The sequence below is a fragment of the Ruditapes philippinarum genome, unplaced genomic scaffold (assembly GCF_026571515.1).
Source record: "Ruditapes philippinarum isolate M1 unplaced genomic scaffold, ASM2657151v2 ctg2533_1_1_1_1, whole genome shotgun sequence".
NCBI lineage: Eukaryota > Metazoa > Mollusca > Bivalvia > Venerida > Veneridae > Ruditapes > Ruditapes philippinarum.
Window position 1 is genome coordinate 71,878 of NW_026865682.1, and position 21,763 is coordinate 93,640.

Here is a 21,763-nt window from a genome sequence, read left to right on the forward strand (position 1 = left end):
AATAAAAATAAAAACTAATTTATTGCTAAAAAAAATTTTTAAAAAAAAACAAATTGTTTAAAATTTTTTCACAAATTCGGGGTTTTTAGAAAAAAAAATGTTATAATTAAAAAATCAATAAATATTTTAAAATTTTTTCCATAACCCAAAAACCCAAAAAACCAAAAAATAAAAAAAAACAAAAAAACCCATTTTTTCTTACTTTCCATTGATAAAGTGATGACTTTGGACTCCCTCGCGCCTGTATCTCTACGGCACGTGCAAACATAGTTGCCGTCTGCTTAAGGGTGCTTTTTTATTGTATTTACTGGGTTTACGATCGGCAGGGGTTCCCCGGGAACGAACGGCGCCGTTCCCGACGAAAAGGTAATAATGGATGTCTAAAAAAATTCAATATCTAATGGGGCCCTTATAACTTTCAAAAAAACAGGGTTTTCATGTTTTTTTTTTTATTTCGTTAATTTTGACAGCTTGCCATTTTAAATTTACAATTTAAAGGGTTTTAAGACTTTAAAATTTCAAAGTGAAACCCAAGAATTTAAACGATCAAAATTTTTTGCATTTGTTTTGAAAAAAATTTGATGTTTTTAAAGAAAAAAAAACCCTATATGGTTTTTTCAAACATACACAAAATTTTTTATTTTTTTAAAAGTTTATATAAAATTCTACGGAAAAAAAAAAATCCCCTTTTAAATTAAAAATTTTAAAATTTAGTTTTTTATTCTTTTACGCTTTACCAAAATAAAAATTTAGATATATTTTACTTCCGATGCAAAACTCCACCCCTGATCGTGGGGCCTCTAAGAGTCGGACGGGAAACACGTGGGTTGGGAAATATGGGTCCATGTTTGTAAAGACGCTGAAAAATTTTTTTTAGAAAAATTTAACTTATAGTTTGAGAATAAAATTTTTTCGTTCGAAATGAGTTCTATTAAAACTTGGGGTTAAAAATTTTCCCTTTAAAACATCTTTTTAAAACCACTAAATTCCTTTAGAAAAAGGGTAAATGTCAATTAACCCTTTGAATCCAAAAAGCAAGTGCACTATAAAGGGGGGTTTTTTTTTTTAAGCCCTGGACCAGCTTTTTTAGCTTTTATCTCTTAAGGGTTTAAAAAAACAAAAAATTTATCCTTACAACCTTTTTAAACCGGGCCCCCAAAATTTTTTTCAAATTTTTTTTTTCCCAAAAAGAGTAAGGCATATAGCCTACCGCAGCTCTTTTATAGTCCTGGTTGCAGGCATTGTTATATTATATATCACGGTGACTCGGTTGAAAATTTTTTTTAATCATTCTACGTAGTACTTTACACTGTTTAGGTATCATAGTTTCAGTTGCACTGTTCTCCATGAATTGCTGAAACAAATAATGTCATAAACTGCTGAATCAAAGAAGCCATTAGCTGCTGAAACAAAGAAGTAATGAACTGCTGAATCAAACAAGTATACTTACAGCTAGTATCGTCCAGAAGTAACAGCAGTATTCCTTTATTACTTCTCACCAGAGTATTTGCCTTGCCAAGTTTGATATCGTCAGTGCCGACGAGTGTGATCAAACAGAAATAACGCTTCGGCGAGTCCGTCGGCTGTACCTCTGAGACGTATAGTGTACCACTGAACGACACAAACATGTTATCGTTACCTGGCTGCACGAAAATATTGATCGCCGCATTCTTAAACCATTGGTAAGTCACCCCTTGAAATACAATTGAACTGATATCAGATTTTGTACAAATTTTATATAACCGAATGCGTTAGGCTTACTCATTTTTAACAACCAAAATTTCTTTTTTCATATTATGAGAGATATAAAGAAATAAAACGAGGGATTAAATTAAATATTGTTGGTTAAAAGAAACTCAAAGGTTGTGTAAAGTGATTGCGATGAAAACGAAACATACTTGGTGAGTAGGAGGGTGTCTCGCAGTCTATCTTTGTCCCTTTAAACACTCTAGCGTATGTTGGTTCCGGTTCTACGTTAGAGATATAACCGAGATCTGAAAAAATATTGTGCATCATATAGGACTGTGAGAAAATGAACAATTGCGCTTTTGTGAGGGACAGACACTTTAACCAGCTTATGGAGGCTTTGTGCTTGTTGTGTTGATCTCAAAACCGCTTTTGGGATCACAACCATAAATGTTTTGAACAATGATTGATCTTACATATTAACTGCAAAGCAACATTGATGAAACTGAAAAATGCATCGACATAACACTGCGGTTTTCATGTTTATAGGTAAAAAGTCAGAATATATTGTGTATTAAAGGCAAGTAAACAATTTGGTTTTTCAATTTTCTTATTAACATTCAAAGTAATCGTAATATACAAATTCATATTTTCTGCCAAAGTGTTGGCTATCAATTAAGTAATCCCTACTTTGCCTCATACAAAAAAAGGTTTATTCGTAAGTCTTTGAATATATCTCGCATTCTTTTACATAGTGAGACTCATCTTCAATCGTTCGTTTGTCACATATTTGACACATTCTACTTTTCTTTTATGGTGCTTATACTTTGTGATACTTCAGAAAATTCTACTTGTTTTAAAAGTTTCTATATTTATGGTGTGTGTGTGTGGAATGTACATGTACATTCATTTCAAAGAAATATTGTTTGAATGTGTAAATAAAATATATAAATAAATCATTTATAATTATACATGTTATATAATTACAATTATATAAATAAGCTTATAAATCTATAAATGCGGAGCACAGAGCATGGGCGTATTATTTTCATTTCCTGTGCGACCGTTTTTCATTTTTATTTATAAGTATCTTATCCGATTCAATAGCTGAAACATCGGCATATCATGGTACCAAGCAACTTTTACTCGTTCAATTATTACATTCAAGTTAAACAGGAAAGTCCGAGATATAAATAAATCAAAGCTTACATCCGAAAAGAATTTTGGCTTCATTACTTAGCACAGAACCAATGCTGTTTTCAGCCTTGCAATGGTACGATGAAAGGTCTTTTGAACCGTCCGGGCCTTCTATAGTGAACTTTCCGCCAGTCAATGTGTACCGGTTATCGGTTGCCGAGGTAACGAGAGCCGAATCATTTAAGTTTGTTCCTCGGTACCATGAGTACATCGGATAAGGATTCCCAGACGCCGAACACTCTATATCCACTGTTTCTACTCCCTCGAATACCTGAAAAGTGTATGAAATATGTATTTGTAATAATTAATTGGCTAATTAATTTGTTATTAATTGGTAATAATGATATGAAAATTCAAAATCTAAAAACAAAATTGTTCCTATTTTTTGTACCTTAGTAATAATCTTAGATCAAAAATTGGGCGGAGATGCTGCAATATACATTTATGTATATAGAGAATTTGTCTGGATAACGAGTCAGTGAATTATTTTATTTTAGCTCTTCTCTACAGGAAAAAATGTTGGTATATATTATTTACTCATTATCATCATCACGGCAAATGCATTTACATTAATACATTGTATATCTCAATATTTATTTGTCTTTTTTGTTTACGTATGAAATTAGTATTATGTTTCGGTCTGCAATTTGAAAGCTGTCTAGAAAAGTTACAAAAAGTTTAAATGATATGTATACATACAATAATGCTCTCAGGCTGTTCTACAATTGTAGGTCCTCGGATCAAATTCCTAGCATCAGTTTCTCCTATACCATAATCTATTAGTAACAGAAAAACGTGCATTTAATGAGAATATGTAATAGTTCTTTCAAACCTTACATCAATATATTTCGCTTACATTATATAAGTGTTAGCGGAATAATGTTAGCGGACCCTAAAATGATTTCAGGATGGCGTCGGTGAACAAACAAATTCAGGTAACTTACTGGTTCTATTGCTTATTTTGGTTACAAAATAGAGAAAATAAGAATCCCTAAAATTTTGTACCAGAGAAATTAGTGAATTAGTATTTTGCACCAAAGACAAAATAGGTAGTCGTGTACGGCTTGTTCGTACTTTTAAAACATTGTTTTCATTTTCAAAGTTGATTGCTTAACATCATACGCATCTAACGTGCTCTAAAACAATTATTAAACACGGTTTGCACTTTCTTCAGAAAGAAAATTGAATTCATATATGTGGCTTTTGTATAGCAATTTACTTTTATATATTTAAATTTTATAAAGATACTTGCTTTAACTTCTGGTAGAAAAAGACAAACATAGGGTAGTGCTATTAATATCCAATTTAAATATTTTTTCTATATAAGACCTTGGTTTAAGATTGTGTTACGTTGCTAATAGCATACACATACAAAGTTTCCTATGTTCATTTTTAGAAAAGAATATGTCAATTTTGTCGATACAGAGGCTGATTTGTTTTCTCACAAAACTTAAAAAAATATATTGAGCTAGGTTCTACACATACAAACAAATGATGCTTAATGTTAAATTGTTCGTTTTTGAGCTTATTTACCAAAGTCTCTGTCCATTATTTCCAAGTCCTGGGTCTGTGATCTGGGGATTTCACAAATGTAGCTCGCCATTATACTTGATGAAATGTTGGCCCACCTGTAACCCGAGCCTGAACCTGAATATAGGAGATATGGTGCACGAACATTTAGTCACGTGATATTATATGTGCTAACAATTAACGACCTAAATTTAATAAAATGACTTCTTCCAAATATAGTGTCTACTTACGTTTATGCAAAATAGTAAATCCAACAGTCAACAAAGAAAGACTTTTATATAGTCAGTCATTTTCTTAGATAATTAACTAGCATTATATTTATTAACTTCTCTTTTTGTTTTGATTAAACAGTCAAGTTTTGAATGCTTTGCTAAAGGTATCAAAATTAAAACACTACTATTTCAATGATCAAACATGACTGAAGGCATTCTTGGCAACATTATATATTATCATAGATCTACACGTTTTATTCCCAAAAAAAAAAATATTTAAAAAGCTTTGCAAGATTTAAAAAAAACTGCTATGGACCAAAAATGAGTTAGAAAATAAATAGATAATGCTAGTTTGTGTATTTATATATTTTCATTATCAAAGAACTATTTGCGCGTCTAATTACAGTTACTTTCCTTCCAGAAAATATTGAGATACAATTGCAATATTGAATTACTCACTTTGACATACTCTAAACCAAGTAATAAAACTTCGTCCGACTGTGTTAACCTACGTTAAAGACGAAATTTTAAAGCTTACTTCAAGATACGTTCTAAAAACCTTAAATAAGGAAGGGATTTTTTTACAGATATTGAAAAAATTATTTTGATGAAAAACGATTTATTCATATTTGTGATTCATGTTACATACCTGCGTATGTATACACGACCCTGTACATGATTTCTTCTTTGGGAGGAGTTTTCTCCCCTATCCAGAAGTCTGCGCCATCATGATACCGGTTTTCAGCTTCCCAAAACAGACGACCAAGGAAATAGTACCCGGATGTATAATAATACGTCTGCCTGAAGAGAGAGAGAAACAGAAATGTATATTGTTGTTAATGTCACAGGTTGTAGGAAATAAGAAAATGCTGAAAATATTTCATAACAATTTGTTTATGATTTTTGTTTTGGTAAACAGAACAGTGAAATACGTTTATTTTACCTGACAGGTATGGAAGTAAAAAGTCTTAATATTTTGAAAGAGTTTCTATGTACATATACAATATATGCATGCATGATATATACCTTTTTGGACTATTTAAATTCAAGCCCCTTTTTCAGATATAGAAGCGCCTCCATGCATTATTTCAGGCACGGGTAGACAGGAGTAAAGAATTTTTAACGTCAGTAAGAGTCCATATCCTTGACGTAATATCGTATAGAGGTGTGTTTCTGTTAAGACTGGTGATACACCATCCTTGTTTAAAAAATAATTTGTTGTAACAGTTATAATGTTAATAAGGTTTTGTATATGAACATTTTCGTATTATGCTGATTATTATTTCACCATGGACTTATAAGCCTTATTTGTTTTGTGATGTGCGCATGACACTCTATACTATCCATTGCAATGTATCAATTTTAAAGGCCCAGTATGCCTCAGAAATGCTTTTATTTTCATTTCTCATCCGCCTTTTAATTTTAATGAACGTATTTAATTACGTAAATCATTTTTTTCATCTGTTGCTTTTTACAATAAGAACAGTTATTGTGTATAAGTATTTTGTATGGAAGTCCAAATACAACTTTGATTACATTTTGCGAAATTCTATGGCAAATTATTTCACATTAAACGCTTTTTTATTCAGGTAACCAGCATCTAACAATCCTTAAAATCCATTATTTACACATAATAAAACTCATGTTTGACCTTTCTTAAGAAATTGAAATTCATATTGAAATTTGTGTCTCAGGCATAATGTATGTGCCTTTGAATTGAAACTAAGCCATTGTTATGCAGTTTTCTGTAATCTTCAATTGTTACAGACAGACAGACAGACAGACAGACAGACAGACAGACAGACAGACAGACAGACAGACAGACAGACAGACAGACAGACAGACAGACAGACAGACAGACAGACAGACAGACAGACAGACAGACAGACAGACAGACAGACAGACAGACAGACAGACAGACAGACAGACAGACAGACAGACAGATACCTTTATTGATAATCAGGTTACATATGTCACATAAAACAACATGATGTGAAAATACAAACATACATATTTTACAAAACTGGTGGTAACTGGTGGTAAACAGGGTATTTGATAAACATGTGGATTGAATTAACATTATTATAAGTTACATAACCTCATAATTATATAGTTATTACAATTGTTTTCCTAACATAAGGGGGAGAATATCAGACAAATGCTAGACTATTCGATATATATAAGGAAACATTATCCAGCAAATGGAAAATGTTTCAGTGTCAAAGAATATTGGATCATATTAATGTCAATGAATATTGGATCATATTAATGTCAAAGAATATTGGATCATATTAATGTCAAAGAATATTGGATCATATTAATGTCAAAGAATATTGGATCATATTAATGTCAATGAATATTGGATCATATTAATGTCAATGAATATTGTCAATGAATATTGGATCATATTAATGTCAATGAATATTGGATCATATTAATGTCAAAGAATATTGAATCATATTAATGTCAAAGAATATTAGATGATATTAATGTCAAAGAATATTTGATCATATTAATGTCAAAGAATATTAGATAATATTAATGTCAAAGAATATTAGATCATATTAATGTCAAAGAATATTAGATAATATTAATGTTAAAGAATATTGGATCATATTAATGTCAATGAATATTGGATCATATTAATGTCAAAGAATATTAGATAATATTAATGTCAAATAATATTGGATCATATTAATGTCAATGAATATTGGATCATATTAATGTCAAAGAATATTGGATCATATTAATGTCAATGAATATTGGATCGTATTAATGTCAATGAATATTGGATCATATTAATGGCAATGAATATTGTCAATGAATATTGGATCATATTAATGTCAAAGAATATTGGATCATATTAATGTCCAAGAATATTGGATCATATTAATGTCAATGAATATTGGATCATATTAAGAGTCATGACATAACATGTAATGCAGGAAGATTTTCTAAACTTAACAAGTACATTTGTACTTTCAACATATCTGTCAACTCATTCCTTAGGTGTATGGCTGTATTTGTTTATGTGTCAAATAGTTTTAATGCAAAAGAATCAGTGTAAATATGAAAGCGTATATATTATGTAAATAATTAAATAAGACCGTAACAAACTAAAAATATTTTGTATCAGCATTAAGACCGAAAGACGATTCTTTCTCGCTCATGCATATAATATACTGGGAAAAATAGATATAAAATATAATGGGTGGGATATTTTGCCATTGAAGTTAAATTTTAAAAATCAAAAGTAAGATAAAATGTTGCGTCATAAAGTTTTAGAACTAGTTTTAACCGCAAATTTCTGGCCTATGGTTTTGTTAGACGCTCATTATTTTTTTATTGAAATATTAAATGGTTTTTAAATCTATTATCGTATGAAATAAAAATTAGCAAATTTTCCATTATGCATCCCACAAAGCTTCATAAACTTTTGACATATTTTACCATTTTCTGTGTCATATAATGATTATATATGCGTCTGAATTACTTTAAACGACAAAAGTAATGTCTTGTCATCATACAGCTTTCAATATAATGATTTGATACGGAAATTGCTGGGCTTTGCCAAAATGTTGTTAATGATGAAAGGAATTGGGTGGGGTTTTTCATTGACGCGTCTATAGTATAACGCTAACATTAGAACACTTTTAGTTCTCCTTCGTCGGAATTTAACCAAGCAGCCGAATGAGGAGAACGACAGTTAATCTGCGAAAATTCACAAAGCGCCAAAACGAAGAAAGCAATAAATTTATACAAGAAATTATAGTGCTACTTTCAAAGGTTTACTTGGCTTTCCATAGATAATATGCACTTGTGTTCAATGTTCAGCAAATTAAAGGTCATACGATATAATTATATGAACGTTATAAGGTATACAATTTCATCAATATCATCTTGTTACCATGACAGATCTGCTCATTTAAAGCGTAGCCAGTTTTCAATGTCAGATCGTAATACCGATATACATGTAAATTATTTATTATCAGATGTATTTCAATTGTTAGTAAAGGTCATTGTAAATGCTCCACTTATTGCCTTCGTCTGGTATATAATATGTGTTTAAAGTCTTCTTAACCTTAACAACTTAAAATATTTTTTCAGGTTTTGATTTCATTAAATGATATGAGTATTGTGCAGTCAACACTAAATGTTTGATTGTTCTTGGATGTGTACGTAGGTTTTGCAAGGACGTTCTTGTTGAAAAATTGATTACCGCTCAAGCCGGTGCTGGGGGGGGGGGGGCGTGAGAAATAATGCACTTTTACGTAATCTCTCATGAACAGACTCAGTCAAACAGAGTCTGAATTTCCATATTATATAGTTGTTGTCATAGCTTCCACAGTCTCATTATTGTCGGATTCTGCTGACTGATAACAGTGTTGATAGTATTGTTATATATTTAAGAAGACTATGAAAGTAACATTTACCTCATAAGTTTACTCGCTGTTAAGTAATTTGAAATGAATTCATGCTCCTGGAATGAATCCACGCTTAGCAATCGGGCACCCATGGACTGAAAAAGAAAACCAAAAACAATATGCACTGATAAATATAGACACACGTCACATACATTTCAAAAGCACGCAACTTTCTGGTTTTATCATTTTTATTTAAGTTTAAAATTACATAAAACATTTTTTAATCCTTCGTGACTTTCCTTAAGTATACCTTCATTACTTCAATGGCGAAAAATGACGAAAAATGTCGAATATTTACTAAGCACCCAAGTTTAAAAGACAGAAAACAATAAATGGGCTCTTTCGTTTTCGAAGAAAATACACTTCAAATATTGTTTATTATTTACTTGCAATCAATCCAAAAACGGCGCAAAAACATTGAAATGTGGTTTACGTAAACAAAAGAAAATATAAATGAGATCACAAAATAATGACGTCATGAAATATTTACCCAGCATGCCGCGTCCGCTTCCTCATACACCTTGTCATCCTCAACAAATTTGTAGCACTCATTCTCGTTTAGTACCCAACCTGTTGGACACCCTGGAAATTAACATAAAAAGTCTAATAAGATAAGTCTGTATATTGTTATTAACATATGATATTTCTCCGTTACCTGCATATTTTCTGGCGATGCATGGTGTTATATACTATATGTAAAAAAGTAAAAACAAAGAAATTAACGAATATTTATGATGTCAATCCGCTCGATACTTTGATAACTAGCTAGAAACATAAGATTTATAGAATTGTCCTCGGTTAGATAAGGATTGCAAATGTTGAGCAGACGACTTTTGAAAGCCTAAGAGATTTGATCTAATTTTTTGAGAAGTGTATTGACTTGGAATTACTGACTTAAGTGTCGGAAAGATTCTTTTCTCTTCACTTGTCATGTCTCGTTAGTTTTTTTGTCTGATAGGCATTTGTATACAAAGAAGAAAGAAGATAGACAGCTTAAAATATGGTTTGAACTGCAGGATTTTCCATAGATGTATGATACAGAATTAGGAGCCATATTGTTAGCAATGATGTGGAGTCAAAACATCGATTTAATACTTTTTTAAACACGAATTATATTAATATCAATTCCATGCAGGTTGATTATCAAAAGGTTGAAACAGTTTGTTTATGATCCCCTTCAAGAATTATTAAAAAGTGGTGGCATGGCAGAGAGGTTAACGCGTCGAACTAGTAATCAAATGATCGCTAGCCAGATTGTTATTTCCGTGAGCAGGACACTTTACACTCATTGCTCAACTCAAGGAATGGATTCCTACACAAGCGAGCTAAAACAAATTCTGTTTAAACCAAGAATTATTTCATAAATTATACAAAAGCGGGAACCAGAGAAAGACGATCGACCCTCCGTTAATTATAAGAGCAGGAACCAGGGAAGGGCGATCGACCCTCCGTTAATTATAAAAGCGAGAACCAGAGAAGGGCGATCGACCTTCCGTTAACTTGGTGGATAGTGCATTGTGGAATGGAAGAATTCATAGTCCCTGACGGGATTCGAACCCACAGCGATGACGGGTATGAGACCTGTGACTTAAGACACGCGGCCACGGTGGCCAATGCCATTAGTCAATGCGATTTATCCAACTAGTCTACTTATTCATTAACATGTTCAAATTAGAAAAGTTTAATAACAGTAATTAGATTGATTAAGTAACTATTTTGAAACTAGTTTAATTGTGCCACACGTATCTTACAAAATATGTCTGTTTATTAATTGTATTGATTATATATTCATGTTAGAAATATGTTAAGGTTTATGATTCATAATCAGTTTACGAATATAATTACGATGACTATTAATATTTGGTAACTTGATAAAAATTGATCAACATCTTTCTTATTGTGTCAAAGCGCTGCACCTTATTAAATCGGTCGAGCGTTCAGTAACACTGGATTATTATAGTATTTTATAGTGCATTAATACCCAAAATTAAATATTATGTCATGATATGGGTGCTTATCTGGGGTAGGACTGTCGTCAATTAGTGTGCAGGTTACGTGAATCTCCATATGACAAACCCGCAAGGGTATTTTAAACATTTGTAGTTTGAAGTGAACGACCTGAAGATGCTAGGTTAGATTGTTGTTATACAACGGGATATTAAAGCACATCTTGACACTGTGTGTGGTCAGTTTGAACTTTTTAAAATGAAAATTGCATCGTTTGTTACATTACTGATAGATATATAGATACTTTTAGTTCCTTCAATACCATATTTGAAGAGATGAACAAACAATAACAAGCATCTGCAATGTTACATTACAGATGTTAGTTTCATCTAAATATATGTATAAATGTTACATAGCTTTTTTTTCTTTTTATTTATAAACAAAAACTCATGGCCCTTAAGGGCATAAGAGTGAGCAATCAAACAATACAAAAATGATAATACAAACGTGGCATAGAACTAAATAAGTAAACAAGGAAGATGATTTAGTGATATATTTCAGCATTATTGCTTTATCAAAAATGGCTAAATTAAATAAAGTATCTCTGTTGTCGCTACAAATTAGAGCCTGAAATTTAGAATACTAGGAAACCTTGAGTAATATTTACTGATATACTTGTGTTTTTCATTAGTAAAATAACTATATGTAAAAATATAGTGAAATTATTCACCTATTTCTTGCTGGTTACAAAGTGAGCATGTTCTATTTTCTCTTTCAATACCAAAATAGCGACCTTTCTCTATAGGAATATCAGAATTGAGACATCTAAATTTACAAAGAGTAATTGCTAAATTTCTTGGTAAACATAGTAAATAATGTTCTAATTTAAATTGAGTTTTATATATTCTATAATTTAAACATTTAGCAGAATTGAAAACATCACCATTCCATACTTGTAAAATCTGATCACATTATCGTGATTTTATTACATATTTAAAATTATCAAAATTTGTAACATTCTGAGTTATCCAAAAATCAGAGCAACTATTCAAAGTAGATTTAACTTTATCAATCCACTGACAATGTAAAATACCCTTTTCATGAAGATTATACATAGTGCGGTACAAAGAAGCACATATTTTATCATTTTTACCATTAACTAGTTTACTCCAAAAATTTAACATTCTGCAAGTATAGGTTATACGTTATATACAGAGTTTTTAAGAAATTAATTTTCGAGCGAACGAAGTGAAGCGAGAAAATTAGCAATAGAAAGAGCATCGAAACACGAGGCTATCTGATTTGTACGAGGGGACGTAGCCCCCGAGTATTAATCAGATTGCCGAGTGTTTTGATGTTCTTTCTCTTTTGTATCATAGTCAAACATAAAAAACGTTCCCTTGAATCCCCAGAAAAAAGTAACTAATGAACGAGCATCTGAATATGATATTTCTGTCGCTTTCCCTCTCTTTGCCGTCACAATAAGTAAACCCCAGCAAAAATGAGCCAATCCACGGGCACTCTCTGGCGTGCGGGTAACTAATACCTGCACTCCAGTTAACGCACTGTGCATGTATATGTATACGATTTTACTGTGACACATTTTCAATAGAAAGGTCCCCAAACTATGATACAAGTTTCTTAAAACTCTGTATATAACCTATAACCGACTTACAGTTAGCCCCACATATTTAAACCGAGTGCACTATGTAAATAGGCGGAGTCCATTAAATCGGCTCATTTAATGTATTTAATACATACAGTTGAGATACAGTTGAGTTACAGCACTGTATGGAAAATACTTCGGCAAAATTTAAACAAAATAGAGCGATTTTATTGGTAGACAAACTTTGGCGAACTGTAAGTAATATCATTTTTAAAAGGAAATGCACCTAATTCTCCCAAGACCATAACCGAAGGAGATGACATCTTAAGTTTAAGTATATATTTATAAAAATTCAATTGAAACTGAGAAATATTAGAATTATTTTCAAATCCCCACACCTTCGACCCATACAATAAATTGGATTAACCATACTGTCAAACAACTGTAACTGAATATCAATTGGCAAACACAATTTCTTGATTTTAGTTAAAATACTTAGCATAGCTTTCCTAACTTGATCTGTCAAGTGTTTTTTGTTTTATTAAATTTACCATTAAAGTTGAATATCACACCTAAATAACTAAAATAATCATACTTGTGAGTGACTGTATAGCTTTAAGATTTAGAGCCCTAGACGAAACGAAACTCTAGAAATTACCCTGTAGCGGCTGGTGGATACATATATATTACATACATACAATAATTGTCTATCATTCGAGGAATGAGCGGATGTCAGGTTTTTACAATGTATGTCGATATTGATGTTTTATTTTATCTTTATTGTTAAATTATATACTTTTAATAGTTAAAAATCTCAAAAGTAATCAATATGTCGTCATAGCACGTGCAATGGGATTTCAATTTAAACTGCCTCCTTAAATCGTTGAATGTCCAAATATTGTTCCTTATTTTGTATTTCAAGCGTCTACCGTCTGTCACCATGTTTTTTACAATGTGACCAGACGATTGCTGTTTTTTGTTATTAACTAAGGGGATATTGTTGTGACGTTAACACATGCTTAAAGAAACTGTACACCTACAAATGTTAACGAATAACCACTTGGAGACAGAGAATTGCATTGATTTTGTAGTGTTTCGGACATGGATTCATCTAAAACTTGACTTTTTAGTAATAATACGTCAGTCAATTTTCTTGAAAATGGCAGTTTTATACGTATTAAAACAAAGTGATTTATTTTTCTCCCTCGGTTGGAGTGTTCAAATTGTCGGATATAAATTTAAGAATATGACACACAAAAAAGAACAAAATATTCTAGACCATTGAGGAATCAAGTGTTAACACAAAAAGTAACAGAAAACAAAAATAACGATGTTAGATTAATGAATTAAAATGTTGTATTCCTCTCATTGCAATTTAAAGGATGAAATAAAAATGTAACTTAAATAACAAAAAAAACCAAAAAACAGAACAACAAAAAAAACAACAACCAAAAAAAAAACATTTTGAAAATCAAAATTGAAAATTTATACATATATGTGTCTTTAATTTGGTACATCTTAAACGTAAACAGCATAGCTCATGAAGTCTTGACATAAATAGGCACAACCTTTCCCCATAGCTGGAGCTGTTTTTCCCCGTCAGTTTAATGTGTCATAGCACATAAACAGCACATTAAAAAAGCATATTTAAATGCTATATGTTTTAAATGGAATGTTTGAATTTATAAAACGGAGTTAGAATATCAATTTTAGCGTTGCTCATGAAAACGGACAGTTTCGTCATTCCATGTGTTAAAAAGGCACATTACTGCAGAAAACGCATTATTATTAGAATGCTTATTATATTTTGTAATAGGTACAGTCAAGTGTAGCCTGCAAGCGAAAAGAGGAATCGGCAGAATAAAAAATTGGCTTAAATAAAAGCGATCCTGCAACATTTTCAATTTCATCGTTTTGAGCGTTCTTTTGGGATTGCATTTTGTTGTCTATTTTAAATACTTTCCAGCCACACGTGGTCCTTTTTGTTTGAGGAAAACCTTTGTAACAAATTTTACAGTGAATAAGAATTCGATCGGACAATGGTGGACAAACACGTGTCTTTTGTGTCAAAATGATGTCATCTCGTTAAATGATGGAGAAAAGAATAGAAAAAATGAAAAGTGACGTCAGAGTATGCCCTGTAGACTTCTACCAGATGTCGAAATTCATCTTCAACCTAACAAATACTGACCTGTTATATAGCGTGTTCATATGAAATGCCGATAATTTAAGGCATGTAACGCGCGTTAAGAATTACTGGCCTTAATTAAAGAATAATCAAGGGAAAAATTACCCGTCAAACCGGGTGCATTCTTCAGTATACTACAAATTAATGATGCATCGCCATAACCGGAGACACGTAGACGCAAAGGAAAGCATTCAATATTACTTCTTATTTTCATTATTATTATAACGATGTTAAACGCTCGTCATTTGGATCTACTTTATCATTAATATCATCATAATCATCATCATCATAATGATACATGTGATAATCCTGGCAAATGCTTTACAGTATTTTAAATGTTGACATGCCAATTAATTTTATTTAGAGTTTCATACATTTTACAATTTAGGAAGACTAAGTTTAAGGCTAAAGAAGACCTTTTGTTTTTTGTTAGAGCGTATGTTTTTTTACTAAAGTCAAGACATCACTTGTATATTTTTATACTATGTTTATATTTTAGATTTTTTTAACCTACTTGGAGTAGAATTGTATAATATACATGTACTGAAGTAAATAAACAACATACTGAATGTTAAATTATAAGTTAGTCGATTTAACTGACCAGTGTCCGGTATTATAAATTGTACTAATACTTAGGTTTGAATTCTATGTCGGATTAACTTGAACTTTTGACCTGTCTTCGGGCGTTTCATAACAATTAAATGTAATAGAAAAATCGCCAGTCCATTTTAAATATTTACACTTGGCCAATACGGTTATGTTAGTAGTATAAAAAATCTATTTTTATTGTAACATGGTCGTGACTAATGTACTGTGTAATAAAAGAAATGTAATACACGACAATATTTCAAATGAATATTCGTTTTCTGAATAAAGCGTAATACATTAGATTTGGTATACATTGTATTTTAAACATTTGTTCGCGTCAGGCTTAAATTACATAATATTTCGTTGTATTTCCTCTAAGGCTCGTGTTTCATTTTTACATATAATATACCACACTATGAATTTCCTGCTGCATTAACTACATGCATTATATTTACAAATATACGACTTAGCAGTATATCAGTCTAAAAAATTAGATAATATAATACAAACGTTGAGGTATACTACAATGTATAAAATGGACCCTTTTCAGAGAATCGAGACTATTATAAAATGTATTGAACTTGACCCCCGCAATTGTTACGTTAGTTTATATTGTGATAATATATAAAATGAACATATTTACACATGTGTTGCTGTTTTAACCAAATAAATTGAAACAAACTTCATTTTTGTTCGTATTAAGATATAGCAATTAAGCATAACTAAATTTTTTACGAGTTTCCAGATTTCAAGTTTAATTTCAGCAAATCGAAAACTTACTATAATAATAGTACAGTTGTAATATTAAATTATTCATAATGTAAGAACTGTTTTGTTGCTTAAAATCACTTAAGATGTGCAATCATTTATAAATATTAATTGATAATACGACCATCTATTTTTTTTTCGACGTGAAAAATCAGTATATTAAGTTAAAATATACTGTTCCTCGCCACGTTTTCCTGTTGTATGTTTATATATAATATATATATATATAACTTATTTTGTATATGTGTGTCTTTTTGTATGAATGATAAATACAGCTACGTGTAACTAATATTAAAGTTTTTTTTTAATTATAAGCACATGTATACATTTATAAATATTTAGAAGAAAGGCCTACTTTGCGAACTGTATAATGAATAATTTTCGAAGACACTGATACACAAGGGTCTCGAACTCAAGCCATACTTAAGCCACGGCCACATTTCCATACATGTAATTAGTAGAGGATAGTCGACGTAAACTTAAAAAAATTTTTTTTTGAATAGTAAGTATTCTGCATTAAGTTTTAAACGATTTCTTTTGTTACTCCCCTACCCTCGCATGTTTTCAGGCATTAAAAGGAGTAAATTCGGAATTGTTTTCTTTTATATATTTAAGGGCAAACAAATGGAGTTACCATACCTAATGAAAAAATCTGGCAATTAATTCCTTTTAAAATTCCAATTAGAATCAAAACAAAACAGACTTCCTTCATATTTAAACCATAACGAAACTATATTAAAAACGCTTACATTTAAAACTGACCAGATATTTGCTGCGTTAAGGTACAGTCGCGAAAATCCTTTCGCGGTCATTTAATTGTGCGTTACCACTGAAGCGGAAAGCAAATTATTGGACATCAGAAAAATGGCCACCTCGGCACACAGGTATATGGATTATCGATTTAACATGGTACTGTCTAAACGGGTGGCCGCTTTGTCCCTATTGTGTGTCATGTAAACCAGTTTAATCCAGTTGTAATGTTATGTAATCGGTTAAAAAAGCATTGGCATACATTAGTTAATATGCATACAATGACATATTTACGTGTGACAAGTGGATTGTACCGGGTATTACAAGCTATGTGTATAAAGAATAACATGGTGTTGTTACATAATAAACTGCAATAATTATTCATAGAATAGTGTAACGCTGTGTCATGAATAAGTGTCAGTAAACATTTATACAATACAATATAAGTACAGCAGTACTATGTACTGTAAACAATATGTTATTATATAATAGATAAATACACCACGATTTGTAATTTATTAATTATACTCTTAAAAACTACATTGTAATTCTGAATTGTTTCCGTAAAAGAAATAATAATAAAAAAATGACAGAATAAAAAAGGATAAATCCGTGATCACAAGCACCTGCTACCAGAATTTAGCAGAAATACTGATGGGGAAAAAAATAGCAAATATATATCGGCAGAATTTTTGTAATTTTATTTCATTTGTGGATCGATTTTTGATGTTCTTATATTATTTGAAAGTTATTTTAATTCATATTTTGGAAATATAAGCGGATTTTTCAATTTTTTTTTTTTGCCTTTTAAAAGGAAAACTCGGCTTTTTTTCAACTGTATACGTAGTTTAAATAGTTTTCTAGCACCAAGTTTAACCCTTTACCAAGAAAAAAGGAAAAGTTTTGAAAAATCAATTTGAATGTGTAAAATATGAGTTTACAGACCTGTCTAATGATATAAAATAATATAAGTTTTTCATGAAAAATAAATTTAGTTTATACAAATTTATTTTCGTTCGATTGTGTTGGAAGCAATAAGCTTAAATCTGTTTTTGGAACCATCCACCAATGGTTACCTGTATCACGGATTTGTAATATAAATCCGTGCCTGTATGTATTATCAGCAATTTGTTACTATTAACATATTTCATTACAATGACATGCAACGTGCTCATGATTGAACAAAGCAAAAAACTTGTAAAATAATGTTTAGATATTCTCACGATTCACTTTGTATCTGCACTATCAACAGCGACAGCTAAATAGGCTTGTATCAATTAAATGATGAAATTTAAGTGGAGACACAATTCGTGCATACCTCATCAGACTATTAAACGGTTGATATCGCAGCATGTATCGAGTTATCGATTTTGAAATAATTACATAACCTCGTTCATGTACAAGCGGACACAATCGTTACTAGCAAATATTACGATCATTTCCGATATTTTAAATAAAAATAATGACAATAAGGTCACTGAATTAGCTGGCAATGGCGAAATTTCATTTGCAATGTCACGCTTAATAAAAGTAGGCGTATAACATTGAAATCCATAGGTAGCAAAAAGGTAGAAAAATCACAAAAAATAAATACTAAAAAAAAAAAAAAAGCTAAAATAATTAAATTGATATCTAAAGAAAGAAAGAAAGAAAGAAAGAATGAATGAATGAATGAATGAATGAATGAATGAATGAATGAATGAATGAATGAATGAATGAATGAATGAATGAATGAATGAATGAATGAATGAATGAATGAATGAATGAATGAATGAATGAATGAATGAATGAATGAATGAATGAATGAATGAATGAATGAATGAATGAATGAATGAATGAATGAATGAATGAATGAATGAATGAATGAATGAATGAATGACGAGTGAACGTGTAAACAAAAAAATAAAATTAGAATATGATTTAAGAAATGTGTGATACAGGGAAATAACTCTTTATTAGAAGAGGATCAGCTTCTTTTGTCTGTTCATTCCCTTGTTAAATGTAGGCTTCACTGCTAGTTTGTATATCTTAAAGATTTTCATTACAATGCAAAGTTAACGATATGTTATTAAAAAACCCTTATACATGTATTGTAGTGAAATCTGGTTGAATAGAGATATTTAAATTAAATTAAAATTCCATTTATTTCCACCAGTCCATGTACAAACATGACACAATAAGGACAAGCATGAATAAAAGTACAATAAAGCTCTAAAAGGAGTCCAGTTACATTAGATAAGGTTATACTAACGAAATGGTATAATCCAACAAATAATTTAAGATTTATATGTGAAGTTTGTATTCTTCAAATATTATGTATGCCGTCAGTGCTATTTAATCAAATGCTAAATTAAATCTATGTCGTGTATGATGTCTATGATTAAACATTTTTCTTTAACTTGAATTAAGACAATGTTTTTCTCACTCTATTCTTGGACTTTAAGTCCCAGCTTTAATTTGTAATGTTTTTCACACATTTCAAATAACAAACACGTGACCTGCGCGGAGTGTTAAAGTAATCTAGCACAAGCGCGCATACAGATATCTGACAGATTCCAAGCTGTTGAAATTGAGTAAAATCAGAGAGATGTCCCTAAGAAAAATTTGTCTTATAAAAAGTGTGGTTACTATAGAAATATTCATAACATTCATGTGTCATCTTAGAACATAAATATACGACTATATACAAATTCATTTAAATCACTCTTAATTCTGAAACAATGCCTTGTTTGTCGAAACAAAAGGTAAGTTATTTACATTTTCTTTTGGTTTTATATATAGAATATTTATATCGATTGGTATATTTTATTAATGCTGTTAATTTAATGCTGTAATTATACAGAAACATAAAAAGACAGTAAAATGTACAAATTTAAAATTAAAAACAGAAATAATAAAAATAAAAAATTAATATACTTCAATAAATATTTAGTATATATACGAGTAGCTTACATAAATAAGTACATAAATAATAACGTTCCGTGTATAAATGGTCATTTATAAACTTGTTAAAAGAACATTTGTATTACGGATTCTTGGAAATACACAATAATAATTATTAAAAAGGAAGTATATTTGAATGGTGCATTTATTTGTATTTTCAGACTATAAAAACGACGTCTTCAAGCTTGTCGAGCAATGGGAGGCTGTTTTGTATAACAGGGGTGGTGAAAACGTGTTTGAATGGAGTAGCAACTGTAACAACTTCTCTGATTGGTCAGTCAGACACTGAGTCCAACACTTCCGGTTATTTATCATCTTTAGAGTCATCAGGTGAATATTTCCTTGACGAAAGTGATCGTGCAACTGACACGAAACCTAGATTAGGACACGATGATGCCCGTATACCCAATACTTCAACACCAAAACAAGATTCTGAAACACAGAGACCGTTGTTTAAATATGTGACAAACAAAAAGGCTCATAGTCTGTTGTCAATAAAAAGAAACTTCAGTAAATCTACAGAGAATTTTCCGGTAGAAGCCGACTCATTTTGGGATATCAAAACACCTAGAAAAGCATTTAGAAGCAACTCACAAAGTGATGTGAATAGAAAAGAAAGAAGACAGATCGAGTTAAGAAGAAATTCAGCTAAAACATTATCTTCGCATGATATAGACATTATTTCTAAAAATAGAAATCTGAAGTCACAAGACTGGAAACGAAGACCATATTTGACGCAGTCCGACTCTTACCTTGATTCAAGACTTTACAAGGCAGAATCAGCCAACAGATTAACAGAACCAGTCTCGAAGAGTCAGTCATTTGGTGCATTGCCAAGGTACCGCGTGAAATTTGAACTAGATCCAGTTGTTACTAAAAATAAATTGATTGAACCACGTGATGGGATTGTATCAGTTGACGAATCAATGGGCGAGTTTCTAACAAGCGTGGATAGAGATAATTTTGCGAGCTTTTTAATGTTTTATGACAAAGTGACACACAGTAGTAGAAATCCAAATGCGCATGATGCCGTTTATTTCTAGTTCTGTTATAATGTATATATATGTGAGTAAAATAATTATGTTATGAAATAAAGATCACTTATAATGAATTTGCTCTCTTGTTTCTATCATTTGCACAACGTTTACTTTTAAGATAAGATAGCAACTGGTGATGATGTCATCAGTTTGTCGTAAACAGTGATGAACTGACGTTATATTTTCACACTGACGTTAACAGAGACTCTAGAAATGTATCGCTAACATTTAAACACAACTACAAAATGTTACCGTACGTAATATATAAATGTTATTCCGCGTGTTGTTACATAAATCGAACGAAGTAAAATGATGCATTTTGTAATGATTTATTTTTAATCATGTTCAAATTCCGATTGTTTAAGATGTAAGGCGTGCTCATTGGCGTCCGCGCCGAAGCGCGGCGCCCTTTTATGTAATGAAATCAGATTTTGTGAAAGGGCGACAGCAACTTCTCGAGCCTTTATAGTTGTTCATAATAAAAGCCGATCATTCCGATCGGTATGAGGGTGCTTGATTATTAATTACAATGAATAGCGAACTGGAGAACTTCGCAATGCAAACAATTTCAAATTAATTAACCTTTTCCGTCAATAAATCGCGCTCTTCGGGGTATTTTTATTTATCATTTTGTAGTACACAGTGGGTTATTATGGTATGTTATTCCGAAAGCTGTAAATAGAATGTTGAGTTGATGACCTAAATATTCCGAAAATCTATTTATAGAGGGATGTACTCTTGTAAATCAGTTAGAACCAGTTTAATTCAGTAAATATATAAACATTCTAAATTAAGGCAGATTAAAATAAAAAGTCTAAACATTCATAAAATTACTGTTCAATTTAATTACATTTCTTGAAAGAAAAAAAATAGTGATGAATGGGTTG

The 21,763-nt window shown here is 31.0% G+C and overlaps 1 protein-coding gene across 1 annotated transcript; it reads right to left on the bottom strand.

Annotated features, from left to right (window-relative positions):
- Nucleotides 1-800: 800 nt before the first annotated feature.
- Nucleotides 801-16,908, bottom strand: LOC132729979 (contactin-like). The gene is made up of 10 exons (XM_060715816.1): nt 16,786-16,908; nt 9,540-9,631; nt 9,059-9,144; nt 5,275-5,426; nt 4,417-4,530; nt 3,583-3,659; nt 2,896-3,154; nt 1,899-1,994; nt 1,451-1,693; nt 801-859 (listed from the first exon to the last, which is right to left on the bottom strand). Exons 1-10 carry the CDS (start codon nt 16,856-16,858, stop codon nt 801-803), a joined length of 1,251 nt encoding a protein of 416 aa, XP_060571799.1. The 5' UTR covers nt 16,859-16,908.
- Between the last annotated feature and the right edge of the window lie 4,855 nt (nt 16,909-21,763).

What these genes read in the sequence shown, in the direction of transcription:
- LOC132729979 (XM_060715816.1), bottom strand. Translation starts at nt 16,858, where the DNA reads ATGAAGGAAGTCTGTTTTGTTTTGATTCTAATTGGAATTTTAAAAGGA. An exon ending in AATAATGGACAGAGACTTTG is followed by an intron (nt 3,660 to 4,416) that starts GTAAATAAGCTC and finishes TGTTACTAATAG; the next exon opens with ATTATGGTATAGGAGAAACT. An exon ending in GACACCCTCCTACTCACCAA is followed by an intron (nt 1,694 to 1,898) that starts GTATGTTTCGTT and finishes TTGTATTTCAAG; the next exon opens with GGGTGACTTACCAATGGTTT.